The sequence below is a fragment of the Pan troglodytes genome, chromosome 5 (assembly GCF_028858775.2).
Source record: "Pan troglodytes isolate AG18354 chromosome 5, NHGRI_mPanTro3-v2.0_pri, whole genome shotgun sequence".
Lineage (NCBI taxonomy): Eukaryota > Metazoa > Chordata > Mammalia > Primates > Hominidae > Pan > Pan troglodytes.
Window position 1 is genome coordinate 37,575,038 of NC_072403.2, and position 18,940 is coordinate 37,593,977.

Here is an 18,940-nt window from a genome sequence, read left to right on the forward strand (position 1 = left end):
GGAGGAGGAAGGGAGTAAGCAGCGTGACTCAGGCCTGGCACAGTGCCAGGGACAGACCCAGAAAGACGCACCCCTCTGCCCTCCAGAACCAGGGCCTCACTCCCACCCTGCAGCCCCCAAGGATTCAGGCACCCAGCCCCTCTGCTCCCCTCTCTGCCCCCACCACAGATGACAAGAGGATTTTGTGGGAAAATATTTTATTGCTGCCATCCCCATGGTGAGCCGCTGGGGGTGAGGGGTGAAGCTGGGTGGTGGATCACAGCATCTTCTGGAATAGGGCGATGGCCTCATCCACCTTCCTGAGCTCTGCTTCTGTCTGTTGGAGCTGGAGTGGAACCAGGGGGTGGGTGAGGACCCAGGTTCAAGCGAAGAGACCCCCAAACACCCAGGACAACAAAGTTGGAAAGATGAGCGAGGACCATGGGAGGTCAGTAGCTCAGAGGAGGCGTGAACCTGGCTGGCCTGGCTCCCCACCCATTCCCACCAGCACCCCCACTTCCACCACCATCTCTTGGGTCTTGCCTTTTTCCACCGAGTGGTGAGTCCCCAAGAACAAAGGAACCTCAGAGCCTACGTGTTCCCCATTCAGTGTCCCCACCTAAGCAGGAGAGCACAGGCTCCCAGGCCGGTCACTTCATTTGTCAGATGATGATGATGATATTGCCCCCCTCCCAGGGCTCTTGGGAGAACCAAGTGAGATTAACCACGTCCACTCAAGGCTCTCTAGCTCTTGGCCTCCATGACTGGTTTTCTCTGTGTCTGTGCAGTTTACTCCACTGCTCCTCTCTGGCGGAACCCAGGAGGCAGGGGACAAACAAGACTGGCCTTCCAGGGTCAGCCCAGTAGGCTTGAAAGTAAGTGGTGGGAGGCCCAGGGCTCCCCGACTACATGTGGACCCCAAGCCCAGCCCCAAGCATGCAGGTTTCCACATTTTGGGCAGCGGGGTGGGGTACGAAGGGTCTGGCTGGGAGATAGGATGCCTGGTTCTAGGTCAGCCTCCGTCTCCCACCTGTTGTGTGACCCTGGGTTGTGCCCAGCCCCCAGCTGCTCCCCATGTGTAAGGGGAGGGCCTTCTATGGTCCCTGCTCAAAGCGCCTGGGCTCCATGCTCCCCAGTGGATTCCCCAGGGTTGGGTACAGAGTCCAGCTTCCAGACCAGGATTGGTTTTTGTTTTGTTCTGTTTTTTTTTCCAGACAGGGTCTTCTCTCTGTTGCCCAGGCTCAAGTGCAGTGGCATGATCTCGGCTCACTGCAGTCTTGACCTCCCAGGCTCAAGCAATCCTCCCACCTCAGCCCCCCGAGTAGCTGGGACCCCAGGTGTGTGCCACTATGGCCGGCTAATTTTTGTATTTTTGTTGTAGAGATGGGATTTCACCATGTTGGCTGGTCTCAAACCCCTGGGCTCAAGTGATCCCCCCACCTTGGCCTCCCAAAGTTCTGGGATTACAGGTGTGAGCCACTGAGCCAGGCTGTTTTGTTTTTTAAGGCTAGTGGGAGTGGAGAAGGAACAAAGAAATCTGTAACTGGTTACGATCAATTAGTTGTCAACACCACTGCACTCGGACCAGCCCAGACCAGGGTTTTGATGGAGGAAGGGGATGGTGTGGGAAATGCCCACCCAGGCCACACACCTTGGCTTCATCTGCCTCCTGGACTTCGAGCGGCACCTTGACAGGATAGCCCGAGGCAGCACGGCGTTCCTGCAGACGCTGGGCCTGCCGCTGGGCCTCAACTCGCTTGGCTTGAAGCTTGCCCAGCTCCCGTGCAGGGTCCACCAGCCCCTGAAGCTGCAGGTGGATGGAGCAGCGATCAGAAGCCAGAGCCACAGCGCAACCCTGGGGGGCAGGAGCCCCCAGGGCCAGAACAGCCACCACACCTGCGCTGGCCAGGGCCTGCACGTAGCCCGACACCGCCGATGCCAGGGCGCCCGTGGCCTCATCCGCCACTTCCAGGAAACCTGCCAGGGAGGGAGAAAGATGAGGCCTAGCTCCATGGAGACAGGAAACCAAGCAGTCACTGCCGGACACTGGGTCCCAGAGTAGGCTGAGGGGACAGTGGGATGGGGCGGACATGGGGGCCTGAGGCTCACAGTCAGGCCGGATCCGGGTGAGGTTGTAGTCGGCCCGCAGGGAGCGCACGGCTCGCGTGATGCTTAGCGCCAGCTCAAGGGCGGCTTCTGCCTCGGGGTCCTTCCAGGAGCACTGTGGGGTGGAGGAGGGGGTGAGGGGGCCTGGAGGGCAGGTCAGACTCCCCTCTCCAGGCCATGCCATACCTCTGAGGGCTCCGGGTAGGGGGTAACACAGAGGCTAGGGGGAGCTTGCGGCATCCTCCGGGGCAGCCTCTGGAACAGCTCCTCCGTCACAAAGGGCATGAAGGGTGAGAGCAGCCGCAGGCCAACGTCCAGGCAAGTGTACAGGGTCTGGCGGGCACACTCAGCTGCCACCTGGTCCACCCCATTCAGTACAGGTTTCAGGCACTCCTAGGGGACGAGAGGTACAGGGCTCACGGCTGGAGGTCTAGCCTTGAGCCCTCGCTGTGCCTGTGAGGACTGGGAAGGGGATGGGTTGGCTTAGGTCTCAAGGCCAACTCTGGCAAAACTGAGCCCAGGGCTCTGCTGCCCACCTGCCCCCACCATCCCCTGCCCCGCTGTGCTCCTTCTCACCAAGTAGACATCACAGAGCTCATAGAGCCAGAAGCTGTACTGGGCAGTGGTGACGGCCGGGAAGTCGTAGGCCTGGAAGCCTTGATTGCTGAGCCTCACAGCCTCTGTCAGGCGGCTGCGGATCCAGCGGTCCACCAGGCTCTCATGGCCTCCGGGCTTGGGGAGAGAGGGTGTATCAGCCGGCGGGCCAGGGGAGGGTGCCAGAACCCCATGGGGACAGGAGTCATGGGCAAATCTTCATCCAGAGTCTGATGAGTCCAAAGCAACCACCTATGTGCCAGGATCTGGGAAGAAGTGACAGGCCCCAGCCCCCAATGCGCTGGGCTTTCCCTTTAACTGTCTGTCTCTGTGTCTATCTGTCCCCCCAGCTACATGGAGGCTGCTCCGGACAGGGGTACAGCCTGTGTGAGTGCTGCCAGCTTTGCTGCCCACCAGGCCCTTACCTGGGAGGTGGGTGAGGGCACAAAACCCTTCCCAAGGCCACGAAGGGCAAACTTGGTGGCATTCCAGAGCTTGTTGCAGAAGTGGCGGTAACCCAGTATCCGGTTCACATCCAGGTTGATGTCACGACCTGGGTCGGGGGTGAGATGTGAGTCCTCATCACCCTCTTCCCAGCCCATGCCCACCAGAGGCTCAGGGTGGAGAAGAGGGATGGGCCTCACAGAAGGAGGAAGGAGTGGCTGGGAGGGACGCTTTGGGGGCCATACCCTGGGACGTGTAGGCACATAATCCAAACCGGAGAGCATCGGTGCCACATTCGGGAATCCCCGCTGGGAAGTCAGCTTTCTACAGGGAAGAGGCAGGGGGAGGAGCGTCCTCAGCCAGCCCCATCCACGCTGTGCTTCTGCTCAGCCCAGCCCAACCCTCCATACCTGCCCTTCTTTGGCCTTCTCCACCTCGCTGGGATCCAGGTTGCTGTTCAGCAGCTGGTCGTGGAGGCCCTGAGGGTGGAGTGGGAGCAGTCAGGTGGCTGTGACCACAGCCCCACGGCCCTTCCTGGCTGGCCCAGCACCCAGCCCACCTGCAGGGAGATTCCATAGATGACGTCCAGGGGATCGATGACATTGCCTAGAGACTTGCTCATCTTCCGGCCGTGAGCATCTCGCACGATGGCATGGAGGTAGACCTGCAGAGCAGGTGGGGAGGCCCATGAGACTCAGTCCTCTCCTTCCCCGGCCTCAGTGCCCCGACCAGGACTGTGTCTGGTCTACCCCACTGTGAACCTCAGGTCCCACTAAGTGTCCCCAAGAGCTCGTTGACTGCCTTTATGTGAATCAGAAGCACTCCTTCCTCTGGGAAGATGAAGCCCTGGGCACAGGAATCACTGAGCAGGGCCCAGGCTGGATTTCAACCCCACACCAGCCCCCGGGTCAGGCCTGCCCACAGCTAACCCCATGCCCCAGCCACGCGGGGTCTGCGCTGCAGCACAGGACGGTAGGAGAGGAGGCTGGGGGCGATGGGAGGGTCTCGGCTGTCTCCGCACCTCTCTAAAGGGCAGCCTGCCCGTGAGCTTCAGGCCCAGCATGACCATCCGGGCCACCCAGAAGAAGAGGATGTCGTGACCGGTCTCCAGCAGTGTCCCAGGGTAGAACACACTCAGGTCTTCTGACTGAGGGCAGACCAGGGTGTGAAGGGGAGCCAACACCCACCCTCCAGTCCCCTGTCCCGCCAAGCCCCGGCCCCAGGAACACACCTGGTTGGGCCAGCCCAAAATGGATAAGGGGAAGAGGCCGGAGGAGAACCAGGTATCCAATACATCCTCATCTGAGAGAGGCCAAAGGTCAGAGGTCAGAGGGAGTGGAGCTCTGCCCCCCACAACTCCCTCCAGACCCTCAAAGCCCCGCCTTGCCTTGCTGGAGACTGATCTTGTCAGGGGACACTCCGAACTCCTTGGCTGCCTTCTCCCGGGCCTCCGCCTCATTGCGTCCACTCACCCAGTACCGCCCATCAGGGTCCTGCCACAGGTGCAGTGATTACCCAAGGGGGTGTGTCTGCTTCTGGCTCACCCTGCCCCTCCCCCCACCAAGGACCCAGTAAACCCACCACTCCCGCAGGGTGTCCCAGCAGCTAGCTCTGGCCCTCTGCTCACCTCCCCAGGGGGCACCGCTGGGTCACTAACAGTGACAAAGTAGGCTGGGATGCGATGGCCCCACCACAGCTGCCTGGAAATGCACCACTCCCTGCAAATGTCGGGGAGGAGAAATCAGGGAGGGCCTGATGGAGCCTGGCCCGAGTGAGCCCTGCTCAGCCCTCGGCAAGCCCCTCCCACACTGAGGGCCCTACACACCGGATGTTGTCCATCCAGGCATGCCATGTGCGCTGATGGGCCTCAGGCAGGATGCGGAGGTCACCCCGAGTCACAGCGGCGCTGGCAGCCTGGGCCATCTCCCCGCAGCGAACGTACCACTGCGGCCGCAGCAGAGGCTCTACCACGTCCTTTGACCGGCTGGGGGTACACGTAGGTGAGAAGGCCAGGCGGTAAAACCCTGAGGAGCCCTCCATCTTCCTCCCGTCCCAGGCCCCCACCCTCACTTGCAAAGTGGCACCACCATGGGGTTGTCCTCAATGCCACGGAACAGTCCCCGCTCCTTCAGCGCCACCAGCACCGCTTTCCTGGCCTCAAACCTGGGCAGGCCCTGGGTAGGAATGAGGCCTCATCATGGCGATGCCCAGCCATCCCTCCATCTCCCTGACCCGGGCACTCTTGCCTCAGGCAGCCTCACCAGGAAAGGCGGAGGCACATTGATGAGGGCCCCCCGGGAGTCCATGATGCTGACGGCCTCCAGCCCGTGCCGCTGCCCAACTTCATAGTCATTTTGGTCATGTGCGGGGGTGATCTTCACAGCACCTGGGTGTACATCAGGATGCCCAGGTCATGAGGGACCCCACGGAGTTCCTTCCTACACTCACCTCTTTTGCTGAAGGATGTAGCTCCGAGACCACTCCTGGCCCCCACTTGTCTAATACAGTCCCTTGAGAACCACCCCAAGCTCTGTCTATTTGGCTGAAGCTTATTTTCTTTTTCTCTGAGAGAAGATGGACAGCTAGGGTGCAGCTCCAGTCTTTTCCTCTCCCCACAGGACCAGCCCCTTGCCCACCTGTGCCAAAGTCCATGTCCACAAATTCATCGAAGACAATGGGAAGGCTCCGAGACAGGAATGGATGGATCACGTTCTTCCCCTTCAGGTGCTGGGGGCGGAAAGATACCAAAAACGCATGAAGCAGGGCCAGACGCTGTGATTCCCACCTGTAATCCCAGAACTTTGGGAGGCTGAGGTGGGCAGATCACTTGAGGCCGGGAGTTGGAGACCAGCCTGGCCAACATGGGGAAACCTAGTCTCTACTAAAAATACAAAAAAAAAAATTAGCCAGGTGTGGTGACGCGTGCCTGTAATCTCAGCTACTCAAGAGGCTGAGGCACAAGTACTGCTTGAACCCGGGAGGTGGAGGTTGCAGTGAGCCAAGATGGCGCCACTGCACTCTAGCCTGGGCGATAGAGTGAGACCCTCTCTCAAAAATAAATAAATAAATAAAAGCATGAAGGGGCCTGGTGCCATGGCTCACATCTCTAATCCCCACATTTTGGGAGGCTGGGGCAGGAGGCTTCCTTGAGGCCAGGAGTTCAAGATCAGCGTGGTTAACAGAGCGAGACCTTGTCTCTATTTAACTTTTTTTTTTTTTTGAGACGGAGTCTCGCTCTGTCACCAAGGCTGGAGTGCAGCAGAGTGATCTCGGCTCACTGCAACCTCCGCATCCCAGGTTCAAGCGATTCTCCTGCCTCAGCCTCCTGAGTAGCTGAGATTACAGGCACCCGCCACTACAACTGGCTAATTTTTTGTATTTTTAGTAGAGATGGGGTTTCACTATGTTGGCCAGGCTGGTCTCGAACTCGTGACCTTATGATTCACCTGCCTCAGCCTCCCAAAGCGCTGGGATTACAGGCATGAGCCACCGTGCCTGGCTATTTAACTTTTTAAAAATGCACGAAGGGCTGGGCCCAAGTCCTTCCTTTCCAGGGCCCTGACTATCCCAACACTTGAACTCCCCCAAACAGTCCCCAATAGCTCTACCCTCAGAGCTGGGAAAGAAGCTAAAGACCAGTTTCTAACCCAGTTTCCTCTTCTCAGCCAGGGGCCTAAGTCCAACCCCTCCACCCCATAAGGATGGGAGCCCTTTTTGGCCAGGACTCCTTCCCTAACTGTGGACAGTCCCCCACCTGGTATCTGGTATCTTTGGGGTGCACAGCTACAGCCACATCTCCCAGCATTGTCTCGATCCGAGTTGTTGCCACCACCACCTCCTCGTCGCTATCTGGGGTGACAGAAGGCCTTGTGGTCTTGGCCCTGGCCCCTTCCTGCCACTCCCAGCCCAGGATCCTGGTGCCCCTGGCTCCTACCTGAGCCTTGGACCTTATAGGCAAAGGACACGAGGACCCCGAACTCCACCTTCTCCTTGTAGCCAGGCACGGAGAGCAGGGTGCGACCTGTCAGCTCCTTCTTATCCACCTGTAAAATGGGTATTTAGAGGCGTGGCCCAGGGGCCAGGGTAGATTGGAGATGGAGACAGGCCAGGTTGGGGGGCGCACCTCAATGTCAGAGATGGCGGAGTTGAGGGTGCAGGACCAGTTAACAAGGCGGGTACTGCGATAGATGACGCCTTCCTCGTGAAGCCGGACAAAGGCCTCTGTCACAGCTGCTGAGAGTTTCTGGGGTGGAGCAGGGAGAAGTCAGAGAGACGGGCCTTGTGCCTGGAGGCCCAGGCAGACACCCAGGGCTCCAGTGAGGCCTTGCCCATACAGAGTCCCACTGGCCAGCACAAAGACCCCTCTGAGGGGAGTACTTTCCTTCTTTCCTTGAGGGGGAGAGAGGACTAAGGGAACACAAGAGCAGGCAACAAGCCTTGTGATGCTGCAGATGGCGAGGAAGACACTCAGCTGGGACAAGTACTGGTGCAGAGGACACTGGGAGTTCAGGCTCCGTGGGAGACGGGGTCCTGATCTTGTGCCATCTGGAGGAATCTGGAGCTCCCAGAGCCAAGACAGGGAACATGAAGGGCCATGATATGGAAAGGGCCATGGCGAGGGGTGGGAAGTGGCGTTTGCAGCTGAGCCCTCCATGGTGTTTTACATGGGCCAGCTCCTGAGAGAGGGCCACAGCACCTCTGCTTTCTCCTGTGGGAGTCCCACCCTGGGGAGACTCCTACTCCTGCCCCAGCTTTGACACTCCTCCCACGCACAGGGTCCATGGTGAAACAGGCTCGATCCCAGTCCAAGGAGCTGCCGAGCTTCTTCAACTGGTGGTAAATCCGGTCACCTTTCCTGGAAGCAGACAGACCAGCTGAGGTCAGCACTCGTGCCTGGGCTAGAGGGAGACATCAGGTGGCTGATTGGGCAGTGTGGAGATCACCCATCCCCCTGAAATTTACCTGGGCCCTAGAGTCAACTGACTGTGCCTCTGTGGGAGGGTCTGACCCTGTGGCCAAGGGGTTACAGGTGACAGAGGTCTTCTGGATAGGGGACAGGGAGGCAGGGCTGCGATGCCCACAGGGATGCTGCATACTCACTCCTCCTTCCACTTCCAGACTTCCTGTAGAAAGGCCTCGCGGCCCAGCTGGTGCCGGCTCAGTCCCTGCTCACGCCATAGCTTCTTCTCCACCACCACCTGGGTGGCAATACCTGCATGGTCACAGCCAGGGTTCCACAGGGTGGTCTCCCCACGCATGCGGTGCCTGTTGGGGGGCATGGAGGACCAGAGGGTGAGCCAGGCCAGTGGGGCCTGGCACCAAAGAAAGCAGAGGCTTCAGGCAAGGAGTCAGTGGACTAAATAAATAAGCAGGGAGGCCGGACGTGGTGGCTCACGCCTGTAATCCCAGAACTTTGGGAGGCTGAGGTGGGTGGATCACCTGAGGTGGGGGAGTTCGAGATGAGCCTGGCCAACATGGTAAAACCCCGTCTCTACTAAAAATACAAAATTAGCTGGGCATGGTGGCATGCGCCTGTAATCCCAGCACTTTGGGAAGCCGAGGTGGGTGGATCACCTGAGGTGGGGAGTTCAAGATAAGCCTGGCCAACATGGTAAAACCCTGTCTGTATTAAAAATACAAAATTAGCTGGGCGTGGTGGCATGTGCCTGTAATCCCAGCTACTTGGAAGGCTGAGGCAGGAGAATTGCTTGAACCCGGGGAAGCAGAGGTTGCAGCAAGCTGGGATCATGCCATTGCACTCCAGCCTGGGTGACAGAGTGAGACTCCGTCTCCAAAAAACAAACAAACAAAAAAAAAAAAAGAAAGAAGCAGGGGTGGAGCTGGAACCCTTGTGATTCTAAAGCTAGTCAAGGAGAAAAGATTTGAAGGAAGAGCCAAGGCAATATGGAAAAAGAACAAAGACAGGCATGCGTGGTGGCTCACACCTGTAACCCCAGGACTTTGGGAGGCCAAGGCGAGTAGATCACTTGAGGACAGGAGTTCGAGACCAGCCTGACCAACATGGCAAGACCCTGTCTCTACCAAAAATACAAAAATTAGCCAGGATGGTGGTGCATACCTGTAATCCCAGCTACTTGGGAGGCTGAAGCACGAGAATCGCTTGAAGCTGGGAGGGGGAGGTTGCAGTGAGTTGAGATTGTGCCACTGCACTCCAGCCTGGATGATAGAGTGAGACTCTGTCTCAAAAAAAAAAAAAAAAAAAAAAAAAGAACAAAGAGGAGGCTCCTGCCAAACAGGATAGCAAAAGTTCTAATTGTTAAAATAAGTTACTAAACAGGAACAAAATAGTACCTGGAAACAGATACAAGCAAATTTAGTGTTTGTGAAAGGTGGCACTTCCTATCAGTAAAATAAGGATAAACTATTCAAAATGTTTGGAACAACTAGCTAATTATTTGGAAAAAATCTCCCCCTTACCAATAGTCACAAAAAGAAACTTTAGATAGATTAAAGAATTCAAGCCAGGCACAGTGGCTCAAGCCTATAACCCCAACACTTTGGGAGGCCAAGGTGAGAGGACTGCTTGAGCCCAGGAGTTGCAGACTAGCCTGGGCAACATAGTGAGACCTAGTCTCTGCAAAAAAAAAAAAAAAAAAAAGCCAGGCATGGTGGCGTGCACCTTTGTTCCCAGCTACTTGGGTGGCTGAGGTTGAGGCTGCACCAAGCTTTGATTGTGCTGTGATCATGCCGATGCACTCCAATCTGGCCAACACAGTGAGAGAGACTCTGTCTCAAAAATAAATAAATAAACAAATAAATAAAAATAAAAAGTTGATATAACTCTATTCCATTAAAGTAATGGGAGTGTCTCACATTTTATTTAAACCACGTTCACTGGGAAAAAATGTGGCTACCTTAAGAGTTTTATAAGAAGTATGTGGCCAGGCACAGTGGCTCACACCTGTAATCCCAGCACTTTGGGAGGCCGAGGCAGGCGGCTTACTTCAGGTTAGGAGTTCGAGACCAGCTTGGCCAACATGGCAAAACTCTGTCTACTAAAAATGCAAAAGAATTAGCTGGGCGTGGTGGTGCGTGCCTGTAGTCCCAGCTACTCAGGAGACTGAGACACAAGAATCGCTTGAACCCAAGTGGTTGAGGTTGCAGTGAGACGAGATCGCGTCACTGCACTCCAGCCTGGGTGACAGAGCGAGACTCTGTCTCAATTAAAAAAAAAAAAGTAGTCATTCTGTTCTCATGTAAACAAACTTGGAGGCCAGGTATGGTGGTTCATGCCTGTAGTCCCAGCACTTTGGGAGACTGAGGCAGGAGGATTGCTTGAGCCCAGAAGTTCAAGACCAGCCTGGGCAACATAGCGAGACCCTCTCTTGATTTTATTAAAAAATTGAAAAACAGGGCTGGGCGTGGTGGCTCACGCCTATAATCCCAGCACTTTGGGATGCCGAGGTACGCGAATCACGAGGTCAGGAGATCGAGACCATCTTGGCTAACACGGTGAAACCCTGTCTCTACTAAAAATACAAAAAAAATTAGTCAGGCATGGTGGTGGGCTCCTATAGTCCCAGCTACTCAGGAGGCTGAGGCAGGAGAATGGTGTGAACCTGGGAGGAGGAGCTTGCAGTGAGCAGAGACTGCGCCACTGCACTCCAGCCTGGGTGACAGAGCAAGACCCCATTTCCAAAGAAAAAAAAAATTGAAAAATTGAAAAAACAAAAACACAAACGCAAACAACTTGGCCATTGTATGTTATGTGTATTTAACAGAACTGTTGGCTGGACAAAGTGGCTCATGCCTGTCATCCTAGCACTTTGGGAGACCGAAGCGGGAGGATCACAAGGTCAGGAGTTCGAAACCAGCCTGACCAACATGGTGAAACCCCGTCTCTACTAAAAATACAAAAATTAGCCAGGTGTGGTGGCGCGCGCCTGTAATCCCAGCTACTCAGAAGGCTGAGGCAGGAGAATCGCTTGAGCTCAGGAGGCAGAGGTTGCAGTAAGCGCGCACCACTGCACTCCAGCCTGGGAAACCGAGAGAGACTCTGTCTCAAAAAAACAAAAAAAAAAACAAAAAAAAACAGGCCAGGCGCGGTGGCTCACGCCTGCAATCCCAGCACTTTGGGAGGCCGAGGTGAGCAGATCATGAGGTCAAGAGATCGAGACCATCCTGGCCGACAGGGTGAAACCCCGTCTCTACTAAAAAAAATACAAAAAATTAGCCAGGCGTGGTGGCAGGCGCCTGTAGTCCCAGCTACTCAGGAGGTTGAGGCAGGAGCATGCTGTGAACCTGGGAGGCGGAGCTTGCAGTGAGCCAAGATTGCGCCACCGCACTCCAGCCTGGGCGACAGAGAGAGACTCTGTCTCAAAATAATAATAATAATAATAATAATAAAAAAATAAAACATATAACTGTTTTCCCAGCTCTCAGTTACTTGCAAAATGCACAATCAAACATTATATTCCCAGTGCTCAGAGCAGAGGTGGCACATAGTTGGGCCCAGTAAATATTTTTTGACCACATTAATTTAGTACATAAGACACCAGAAAAAATTCTCAAAATTTAAATATAATAAACCCTGGTTTCCAAAAATGGTAAAGTTATTTAAAAATACTTTTTAAAAAGATTTGTCACCTAGAATATTACTTTGTATTTATCACTAATTAAAATATTAACAGTGAAAACAAATAGTAACAGAAAACAGGAGAAACATTTACAATTAACAGGAAAACTACCACACAATAATACAACAAAAACATTTACAATATTTAACCAAAAAATCGATACCCAGAACAGGTAAAGAATTCTCAAAAAAAAAACATTAAAAAGAAAAACAACGAAGAATCAATAGAAAAACGGGCAAAAGATAGATACAGACAATTCACATATGGGTAAACCTGACTGGCCAAAAAACATGAAAATAGGCACAACTTCAATAGCAATCAGAAAGGTACAAAGTAAAACAACAGAGGTATTTTTTTGCCCATCAGATTGGCAAAACTAATTAGGCAACCCTAATGCTCAGGCTTGGCAAGGGTGGGGAAATGAACACTCTCACCGCAATTCCTGGAGGTATCAATCAGCAAAGCCATTCTGCAGGGCAAGTTGGCAGCTTCCGTTTGTACTTAATATAGGTGTGCCCCTGCCGACCTAGCAGTTTCACTTCTTGATAGCTACACCAGCGAAACCCTTCCACACATGCTTGAGCAAGCATACAGAGCAGGGGTATCCAATCTTTTGGCTTCCCTGGGCCACATGGAAGAATTGTCTTGGGCCACAGATAAAATACACTAACACTGGCTGGGAGCAGTGGCTCACGCCTGTAATCCCAGCACTTTGGGAGTCCGAGGCGGGTGGATCACAAGGTCAGGAGATCGAGACCATCCTGGCTAACACGGTGAAACCCCGTCTCTACTAAAATACAAAAAAAAATTAGCCGGGCGTGGTGGCGGGCACCTGTAGTCCTAGCTACTTGGGAGGCTGAGGCAGGAGAATGGCGTTAACGTGGGAGGTGGAGTTTGGAGCTTGCAGTGAGCCAAGATTGTGCCACTGCACTCCAGCCTGGGTGACAGTGCAAGACCCGTCTCAAAAAAAAAAAAAATAAATAAATCATAAAAATAAATTTTAAAAAATACACTAACACTAACGATAGCTGATGAGCTAAAAAAAAAAATCGCAAAAAAATTCTTAAATGTCTAAACAAAGTTTACAAATTTGTGTTAGGCTGCTTTCAAAGCCATCCTGGGCCGCATGTGGCCCACAGGCTGCAGGTTGGACAAACTTGATATACAGGGATGTGCATTAGAGTAAGGTTTTCAACAGAAAAAAAACAAAAAACAAAAAACAAAATGAATCATTAATTAAAAAGTGACTCCAGGCCGGGAGCAGTGGCTCACGCCTGTAATCCCAGCACTTTGGGAGGCCGAGGCAGGCAGATCACCTGAGGTCAGGAGTTTGAGACCAGCCTGGCCAACATGGTGAAACCCCATCTCTACTAAAAATACAAAAATTAGCCAGGTGCAGTGGCAGGTGCCTGTAATGCCAGCTACTTGGGAGGCTGAGGCAAGAGAATCGCTTGAACCTAGGAGGTGGAGGTTGCGGTGAGCCGAGATCATGCCACTGCACTCCAGCCTGAGCAAAAAGAGCGAAACTCTGTCTCAAAAAAAAAAAAGAATGACTTCACTATGGTATAGCCACACTATGAGATATTATGGAACAATTAAAAAGAAGGAAGTCAGTATGTGTGGTATGTGTGTAAGGACAAGGAAAGATCTCCAAGAGAAAGTATTAAGTGTAAGAAGAAAGCTAGAGCATAACATGTGTAATATGAACCCTTTATGTTAAAAAATAGAAAAGACTCACCCAAAAGGAGAACTATAAATTTCTATGGGTACGTGTATATGTAAGTAAATAGGAAAGATCTGGAAAGATACACATCAAAGTGATAACAATGGCTAAACCTTAGGAGGAAGTAGGTGTGGAGGGGGATGGTCAAGGAGATTTGAAATTTTAAATTTCTTATAAGAATATATTCATATATTTTGGTCAGTTGTGGTGGCGCATTCCTGTAATCCCAGCTACTTGGGAGGCTGAGGCAGGAGAATCACTTGAACCTAGGAGGCAGCAGTTGCCATGAGCCAAGATGGCGTCACTGCACTCCGGCCTGGGCAACAGAACAAGACTCTGTCCCCCCAAAAAAATATATATATATTCATATGTTCCTAATTAAATTCAAAATAATGTTATTGTTACTAGAAAAAGAAGGGAGAGACTGGGTGTGGTGCCTCACACCTATAATCCCAGCACTCTGGGAGTCTGAGGCAGGAGAATCACTTGAGCCAGGAGTTGGAGACCAGACTGAGCAACAAAGTGAAAACTCATCTTTACAAAAAATTAAATTAAATTAAATTAAAATTAAATAAAGAAAGAAGGGATAGAAGAGAGTCTGCAAGTGGCGGTGTTGCATGGGAGTACTGGACTAGGAGAGGAAGCTAAATGATCATATAGGAATGACAGAGAGAAGTGTAGCACCACTGGGGGCAGAAGTGAGCACCAACCCAGAAGGAGAGAGGCTCGGGGGGCTGTCAGGGAAAAGGAGAGAGCCAGACTAGGCAGAGGGAACCAGAGGAAGGTGCAGATAGAAGCTCACCATCGAGTCAGGGAGTCCTGAATGGCGTTGGTGAGTGCATGGCCCAGGTGCAGGGAGCCTGTCACATTGGGGGGTGGGATGCACATCATGAAGACACCTCGGGGATTTGCTGCTGACACATTAGGACGCTGATGGTGGAGAAGGATGGCACATGTTTAAGGCCTCAGGTCACCTCTCCCAGCCCCTCCCAGGAAACACATCCTTCAGTCCTGCCCTTCCCCACCCCACCCACTCTGGGCCTGAGCAGCAGTGCCTACTCACCCCATACTCTGGCTTGAAGAAGCCCTGCTGCTCCCACCAAGGGTACCAGGCAGCCTCCACATACCGAGGGCTGTAGGAGTCGGGCATGGGGCCACTGACATCTGGGGGAGAGGAAGGGAGGGCTCAGTGCCGTGGCTGGGAGCACTCTCTGAAGGAGACGTGCTGGCAGAGAGGGATCAGGATCTCCGTCACTCAAATCATAGGACAGGCATTTGAGGGGCCTAGAGGCAGGGCAGGGGGTCTGCAATTCCTCACCAAACAAAGTGGTGAGAGCAAGAATAGAGCAAGATAGGGTGAAAACTTAGAAGGGGCTGCTGAGGGGTGAGCCCCTTCCCACTCCTAGTACCTTTCTTTTCCCCGGGTGGGGTTGGGAGGTCATAGGTAATGACCCCAGGATCCCGTTTCTCCCTCTTCTCTGGTTTTGGTTTCTTCTGCTTGGGAGGGAGAAGACACAGGCCCAGGCATCAGCCAACCCATCACCGCACACATCAACTTTCCTTCCAGCTCCACCCTCGCCTCACCTCCCCTGGAGGTGGCTGCTGCTGTTGGATCTTCTGCTTCTGTTGGAATTTCTCTAGCTTCTCCCGTTTCTTTGCCTCTTTCTTGAGCTGAGCAGCTGTCTTTGGGAGGGCAGGAGCCTCGGGGCCTAGAGAGAGGTGCAGAAATTCAGACTCAGCCAGCTGGGGACCCTCTTGGACGGCCATACTAGGTTTCAGATGGGGTATTTTAGATGCCCGAGGTCTCGCCCATGCTGACCTCCCCCACTCCCTCCTCTCCCGCAGGACCCTGCCCCAGTGATTCTGCCATTTCTAGGAAAAAAAGAAAGTGAGTTGCATGGAAGGCCCCAGGGAAGCCCCTATCCTCCAACTCCTCGCCCTTCCTCACCTGGCTGATGAGAGAGAGGCCTGGCTCCTGAGTATAGAACCACTTCTCCTAGCACGGCTCGGAATTCTGGCTGCCGGACACACGTGACAAACCAGCGAGTCACATTATTCCAGATCCGGCGGGCAGGTGGGTCTAGGACCTGGAACAGGAAATAAATGACTATTCTCAGTCACCCTACAGTGAGGTCTGAGGAGAGCAGTCTTGTTCTTCCCCAGGCCTGGTGACTCACGTATCGGAAAGGCAGCAGCAAGGCTGTGACAGCCGCCAGGTCAGCCAGAGTGGGGGCCTCCCCGGCCAAGTAGGTGTGCAGCCGAAGCCACTCCTCCAAGGGGCTCAGGGCCCTGCCCAGGGCCCCCAGCACAGCCTGGCAGGAAGGGGAAGAAGTGTGAGACAAGGTTTGGCCCACCTCCATCTCCCACCACAACCCAATTCATGTGGCCTCCCTCCACCCCACTCTCACAAATCACCACCTCTGAGTCCCATTTCTTCACTCAAATAGTCACAATAAAAATACTTCTGGGTGGATCACAAGGTCAGGAGATCGAGACCATCCTGGCTAACATGGTGAAACCTCATCTCTACTAAAAATACAAAAAAAAAAATAGCCGGGCGTGGTGGCGGGCGCCTGTAGTCCCAGCTACTCGGGAGGCTGAGGCAGGAGAATGGCATGAACCCAGGAGGTGGAGCTTGCAGTGAGCTGAGATCACGCCACTGCACTCCAGCCTGGGCAACACAGCGAGACTCCGTCTCAAAAAAAAAACAAAAACAACTTCTGACTCATCCAACAAATCCCTACTCAATATTTATGTGTTAGATGCAATATGTTAAGCATAGAAGTAAAGATTATATGAGGCATCTCAATAACTCCCAGGTTCAGAACATCAATAAATATGTATTAAGTACTTCTCCAGGGAATGAGAGGAAAACACGAACAGATGGACAGAGCCCTGACCTGGTAGAGTTAACATTCTTGTAGGGGAACAACAAATGAGCAAATATAAAATGAAGTGCCCTATTTTTCTTAACTCCTATGAAGAAAAATAAAGCAGAATGAGGGGAACAGGGGCCAGGCGTGGTGGCTCACACCTATAATCTCAGCACTTTGGGAGGCCGAGGCGAGCAGACCATCTGAGGTTAGGAGTTCAAGACCAGCCTGGTCAACATGACAAAACCCCATCTCTACTAAAAATACAAAAAATTAGCCGGACAAGGTGGCGGGCGCCTGTAATCCCAGCTACTCAGAAGGCTGAGGCAGGAGAATCGCTTGAGCAGTGAGCTGAGATCGCACCATCGCACCGTGGCACTCCAGCCTGGGCAACAGAAGGAGATTCCGTCTCAAAAAAAAAAAAAGAAAAGAAAAGAAAAGAAATAAAAGAGGGGAACAAACAGGGAATTCCAGAAGAGAGGGACTCTATTTTATTTGTTTGTTTGGACAGACATTCTGAATGCAAGGACTCTATTGTGGATAGGGTGATCACAATATGAGGGAGCAAGTCAGGGTCTGCCACATTCATTCATCCATTCAAGAAATACTAATTTTCCATCATGTGCTCAACACCATGCAAGGAGGCAGAGTTGAAAGTACACCAAGGCACAGGTCTCCTTTGGAAGGACTGATAGTTACAATCTGGCAGGGTTATCTCTCCTCTCACTTACCTTCCTCATTTCATTTCTCTTTTATCTCCTCCCAGCAATTGTCATCTCTCCCTCACCCAGTCTTTTCCTACAATTCAAATAACTTCTATCCTCATCAATTTCAGACTCATCAAACTTTTACTAAGAGACTTTAAAAGTGCCTGGCACTAAACTATGTGCTCTGCGCACATCTTTTAATCCTATTAACTCAGTGAGGCAAGCATTACATCAACTTGCCTGCGTGTTCATAGACATAGGAAGACCAAGACACAGCGGGTTTATGAAACGTGCCCAGGGTTACCATACCAGTTGGCAATCTGGGATTTGATCACTCTTTTCCCACATCTGATGTACTACCTTCTTGTCTCATTGTCCATTCCGGTCCTCGCTTCCCTCCTCTGAATTTCTCCCCTCCCCCTCTTCTGTACAACCCCCTCACCTGGGGGTCCTGGGCCGAGCTTCGGAGTCCCAGGGCCGGCAGCGTTGCTCCACAGGCAGCTGGTATTAACTCCGTGTCGGCGTAACTGACCCACTGTTGGACAAGGACAGCCGCCCGGCTGCCCCCTGGGCCCCCCAGGCCTGCTGGCCACAGCAGCTGGGCCACAGCCGTGGCCCCCCACACCCAGAGCCCACCGGGCCCCTGCTCCAGGGCCGGCAGGCGGGGTGGGGGAAAGGGAGTCCTGCTAGTCGGGGGTGGCTGGAGACAGATGCGGGGGTGGGCTCCTCCCCATCCGGGACCCTCCCCAGCCTCCCCATAGCGAGCGGCTATGAGGGCTCGGAGGCTGGGGAAGGCATCTGGGTGAGGGGAGACGTAGAGGATGGACATAGTTATGAGAAGGTCCGAACGAAGTGGAAAAACCTAAGGAGAAAGAGAGACAGGGGAAGACTGCGGGATCGAGGTGGGTCCTATGTTTGAGTAGAGAGGGGACCCTCATGGGAGCTCCTTCGCCGCAGACACCCGAGTCCCATAGGACTGAAGGTCTGACCAGGCAGGCTGTCAGGAGCCGAGGACCTGGCTCTCAGAGGGGCAGTGTCAGTGGGGAATTCCTGGGGAAGAGGAACTATCCACGATCGCGGGGCTTCGGGGAGTGTGGAAGGCTATCAGGAGCGGGTCGGCGTCTGGTTGGATGCGGGTTCGAGCCGCGTGTACGTACTGGAGGGAGATGGTCAGACTGGGCCGGGAATCCACCTCACAGCCAGGCGCCGGCCGCGGCTGGACCGGCCGAGCGGCCCGGGCGGAGGAGTCGAGCGGGCAGAGACGGTGGGCGGCTCTCCAGGTGACCCTAGTTCCCTAAGATCGCCGCCCCGGCAGCCGGCGCCCACGTGTTCCCCCCTTTGTGACAGGGAGCGTTTCCGGGCCTGCGGGTCCTGGCGGGGGCGGCCGTGCCCCGCCTGCGAGTGCGCGCCCGCCGTGTCCGACACTGCCCCGGGGGCCGCGCGGCTCGCCGCCCGCCGGTCTCACGAGGAACAGCGCGGGGCGCGGGGCGCTGGGCGCGGACGCAGGACGAGAGGACACCCCTGAGCACGACGCTCCCGTCAGGCGCCGCCACGGGCACCTTGTGCGGGTCCTCGGCCGGGTGGCGAGGGCGGCGCCCAGCGGGCAGCTAGGGAACTGGCCCAAGAGGGTCGGCCGGCCCTGCCGGTGGAGGGCGTTCCCCACCCGGTAGCGGGGAGGTGCCCAGCAGGGAGCCGCCTGATGAGGACCGAAGGGGAGGTCCATTTGCCGAGGCCCTGGCGTCCAGCTTCCTCTTTGAGCCTCATCTCCTCATGTATGAAAAAAGGGTGACGGCCGGGCGCAGTGGCTCACGCCTATAATCCCAGCACTTTGGGAGGCCGAGGTGGGCGGATCACCTGAGGTCAGAAATTCAAGACTAGCCTGGCCAAGGTGGTGAAAGCCCGTCTCACGCCTGTAAT

General features: G+C 54.2%; 1 protein-coding gene across 2 annotated transcripts; it reads right to left on the bottom strand.

The window, feature by feature from the left end:
• Window positions 1-180: 180 nt before the first annotated feature.
• Window positions 181-18,568, bottom strand: VARS1 (valyl-tRNA synthetase 1). Of its 2 annotated transcripts, none has more exons than XM_518361.5 (30): window positions 18,181-18,568; window positions 17,466-17,885; window positions 15,621-15,755; window positions 15,392-15,530; window positions 15,028-15,152; window positions 14,853-14,937; window positions 14,507-14,607; window positions 14,246-14,373; window positions 8,224-8,388; window positions 7,897-7,978; window positions 7,247-7,366; window positions 7,058-7,166; window positions 6,878-6,972; window positions 5,760-5,850; window positions 5,385-5,509; window positions 5,194-5,297; window positions 4,949-5,107; window positions 4,751-4,841; window positions 4,511-4,616; window positions 4,355-4,425; window positions 4,145-4,270; window positions 3,683-3,787; window positions 3,534-3,602; window positions 3,369-3,447; window positions 3,105-3,232; window positions 2,662-2,817; window positions 2,272-2,478; window positions 2,089-2,200; window positions 1,631-1,956; window positions 181-325 (listed from the first exon to the last, which is right to left on the bottom strand). In XM_518361.5, exons 2-30 carry the CDS (start codon window positions 17,850-17,852, stop codon window positions 257-259), a joined length of 3,795 nt encoding a protein of 1,264 aa, XP_518361.2. In that variant the 5' UTR covers window positions 17,853-17,885; window positions 18,181-18,568; the 3' UTR covers window positions 181-256. The 2 variants fall into 2 exon arrangements, with proteins under 2 accessions (XP_518361.2, XP_009449203.1); XM_009450928.3 differs by having other exon boundaries at window positions 14,853-14,940; window positions 18,181-18,396.
• Between the last annotated feature and the right edge of the window lie 372 nt (window positions 18,569-18,940).

What these genes read in the sequence shown, in the direction of transcription:
- VARS1 (XM_009450928.3), bottom strand. Translation starts at nt 17,852, where the DNA reads ATGTCCATCCTCTACGTCTCCCCTCACCCAGATGCCTTCCCCAGCCTC. An exon ending in GTCTGGAAGTGGAAGGAGGA is followed by an intron (nt 7,979 to 8,223) that starts GTGAGTATGCAG and finishes GTCTGCTTCCAG; the next exon opens with GAAAGGTGACCGGATTTACC. An exon ending in CCTGTTTCACCATGGACCCT is followed by an intron (nt 7,367 to 7,896) that starts GTGCGTGGGAGG and finishes GCTCCACCCCAG; the next exon opens with AAACTCTCAGCAGCTGTGAC.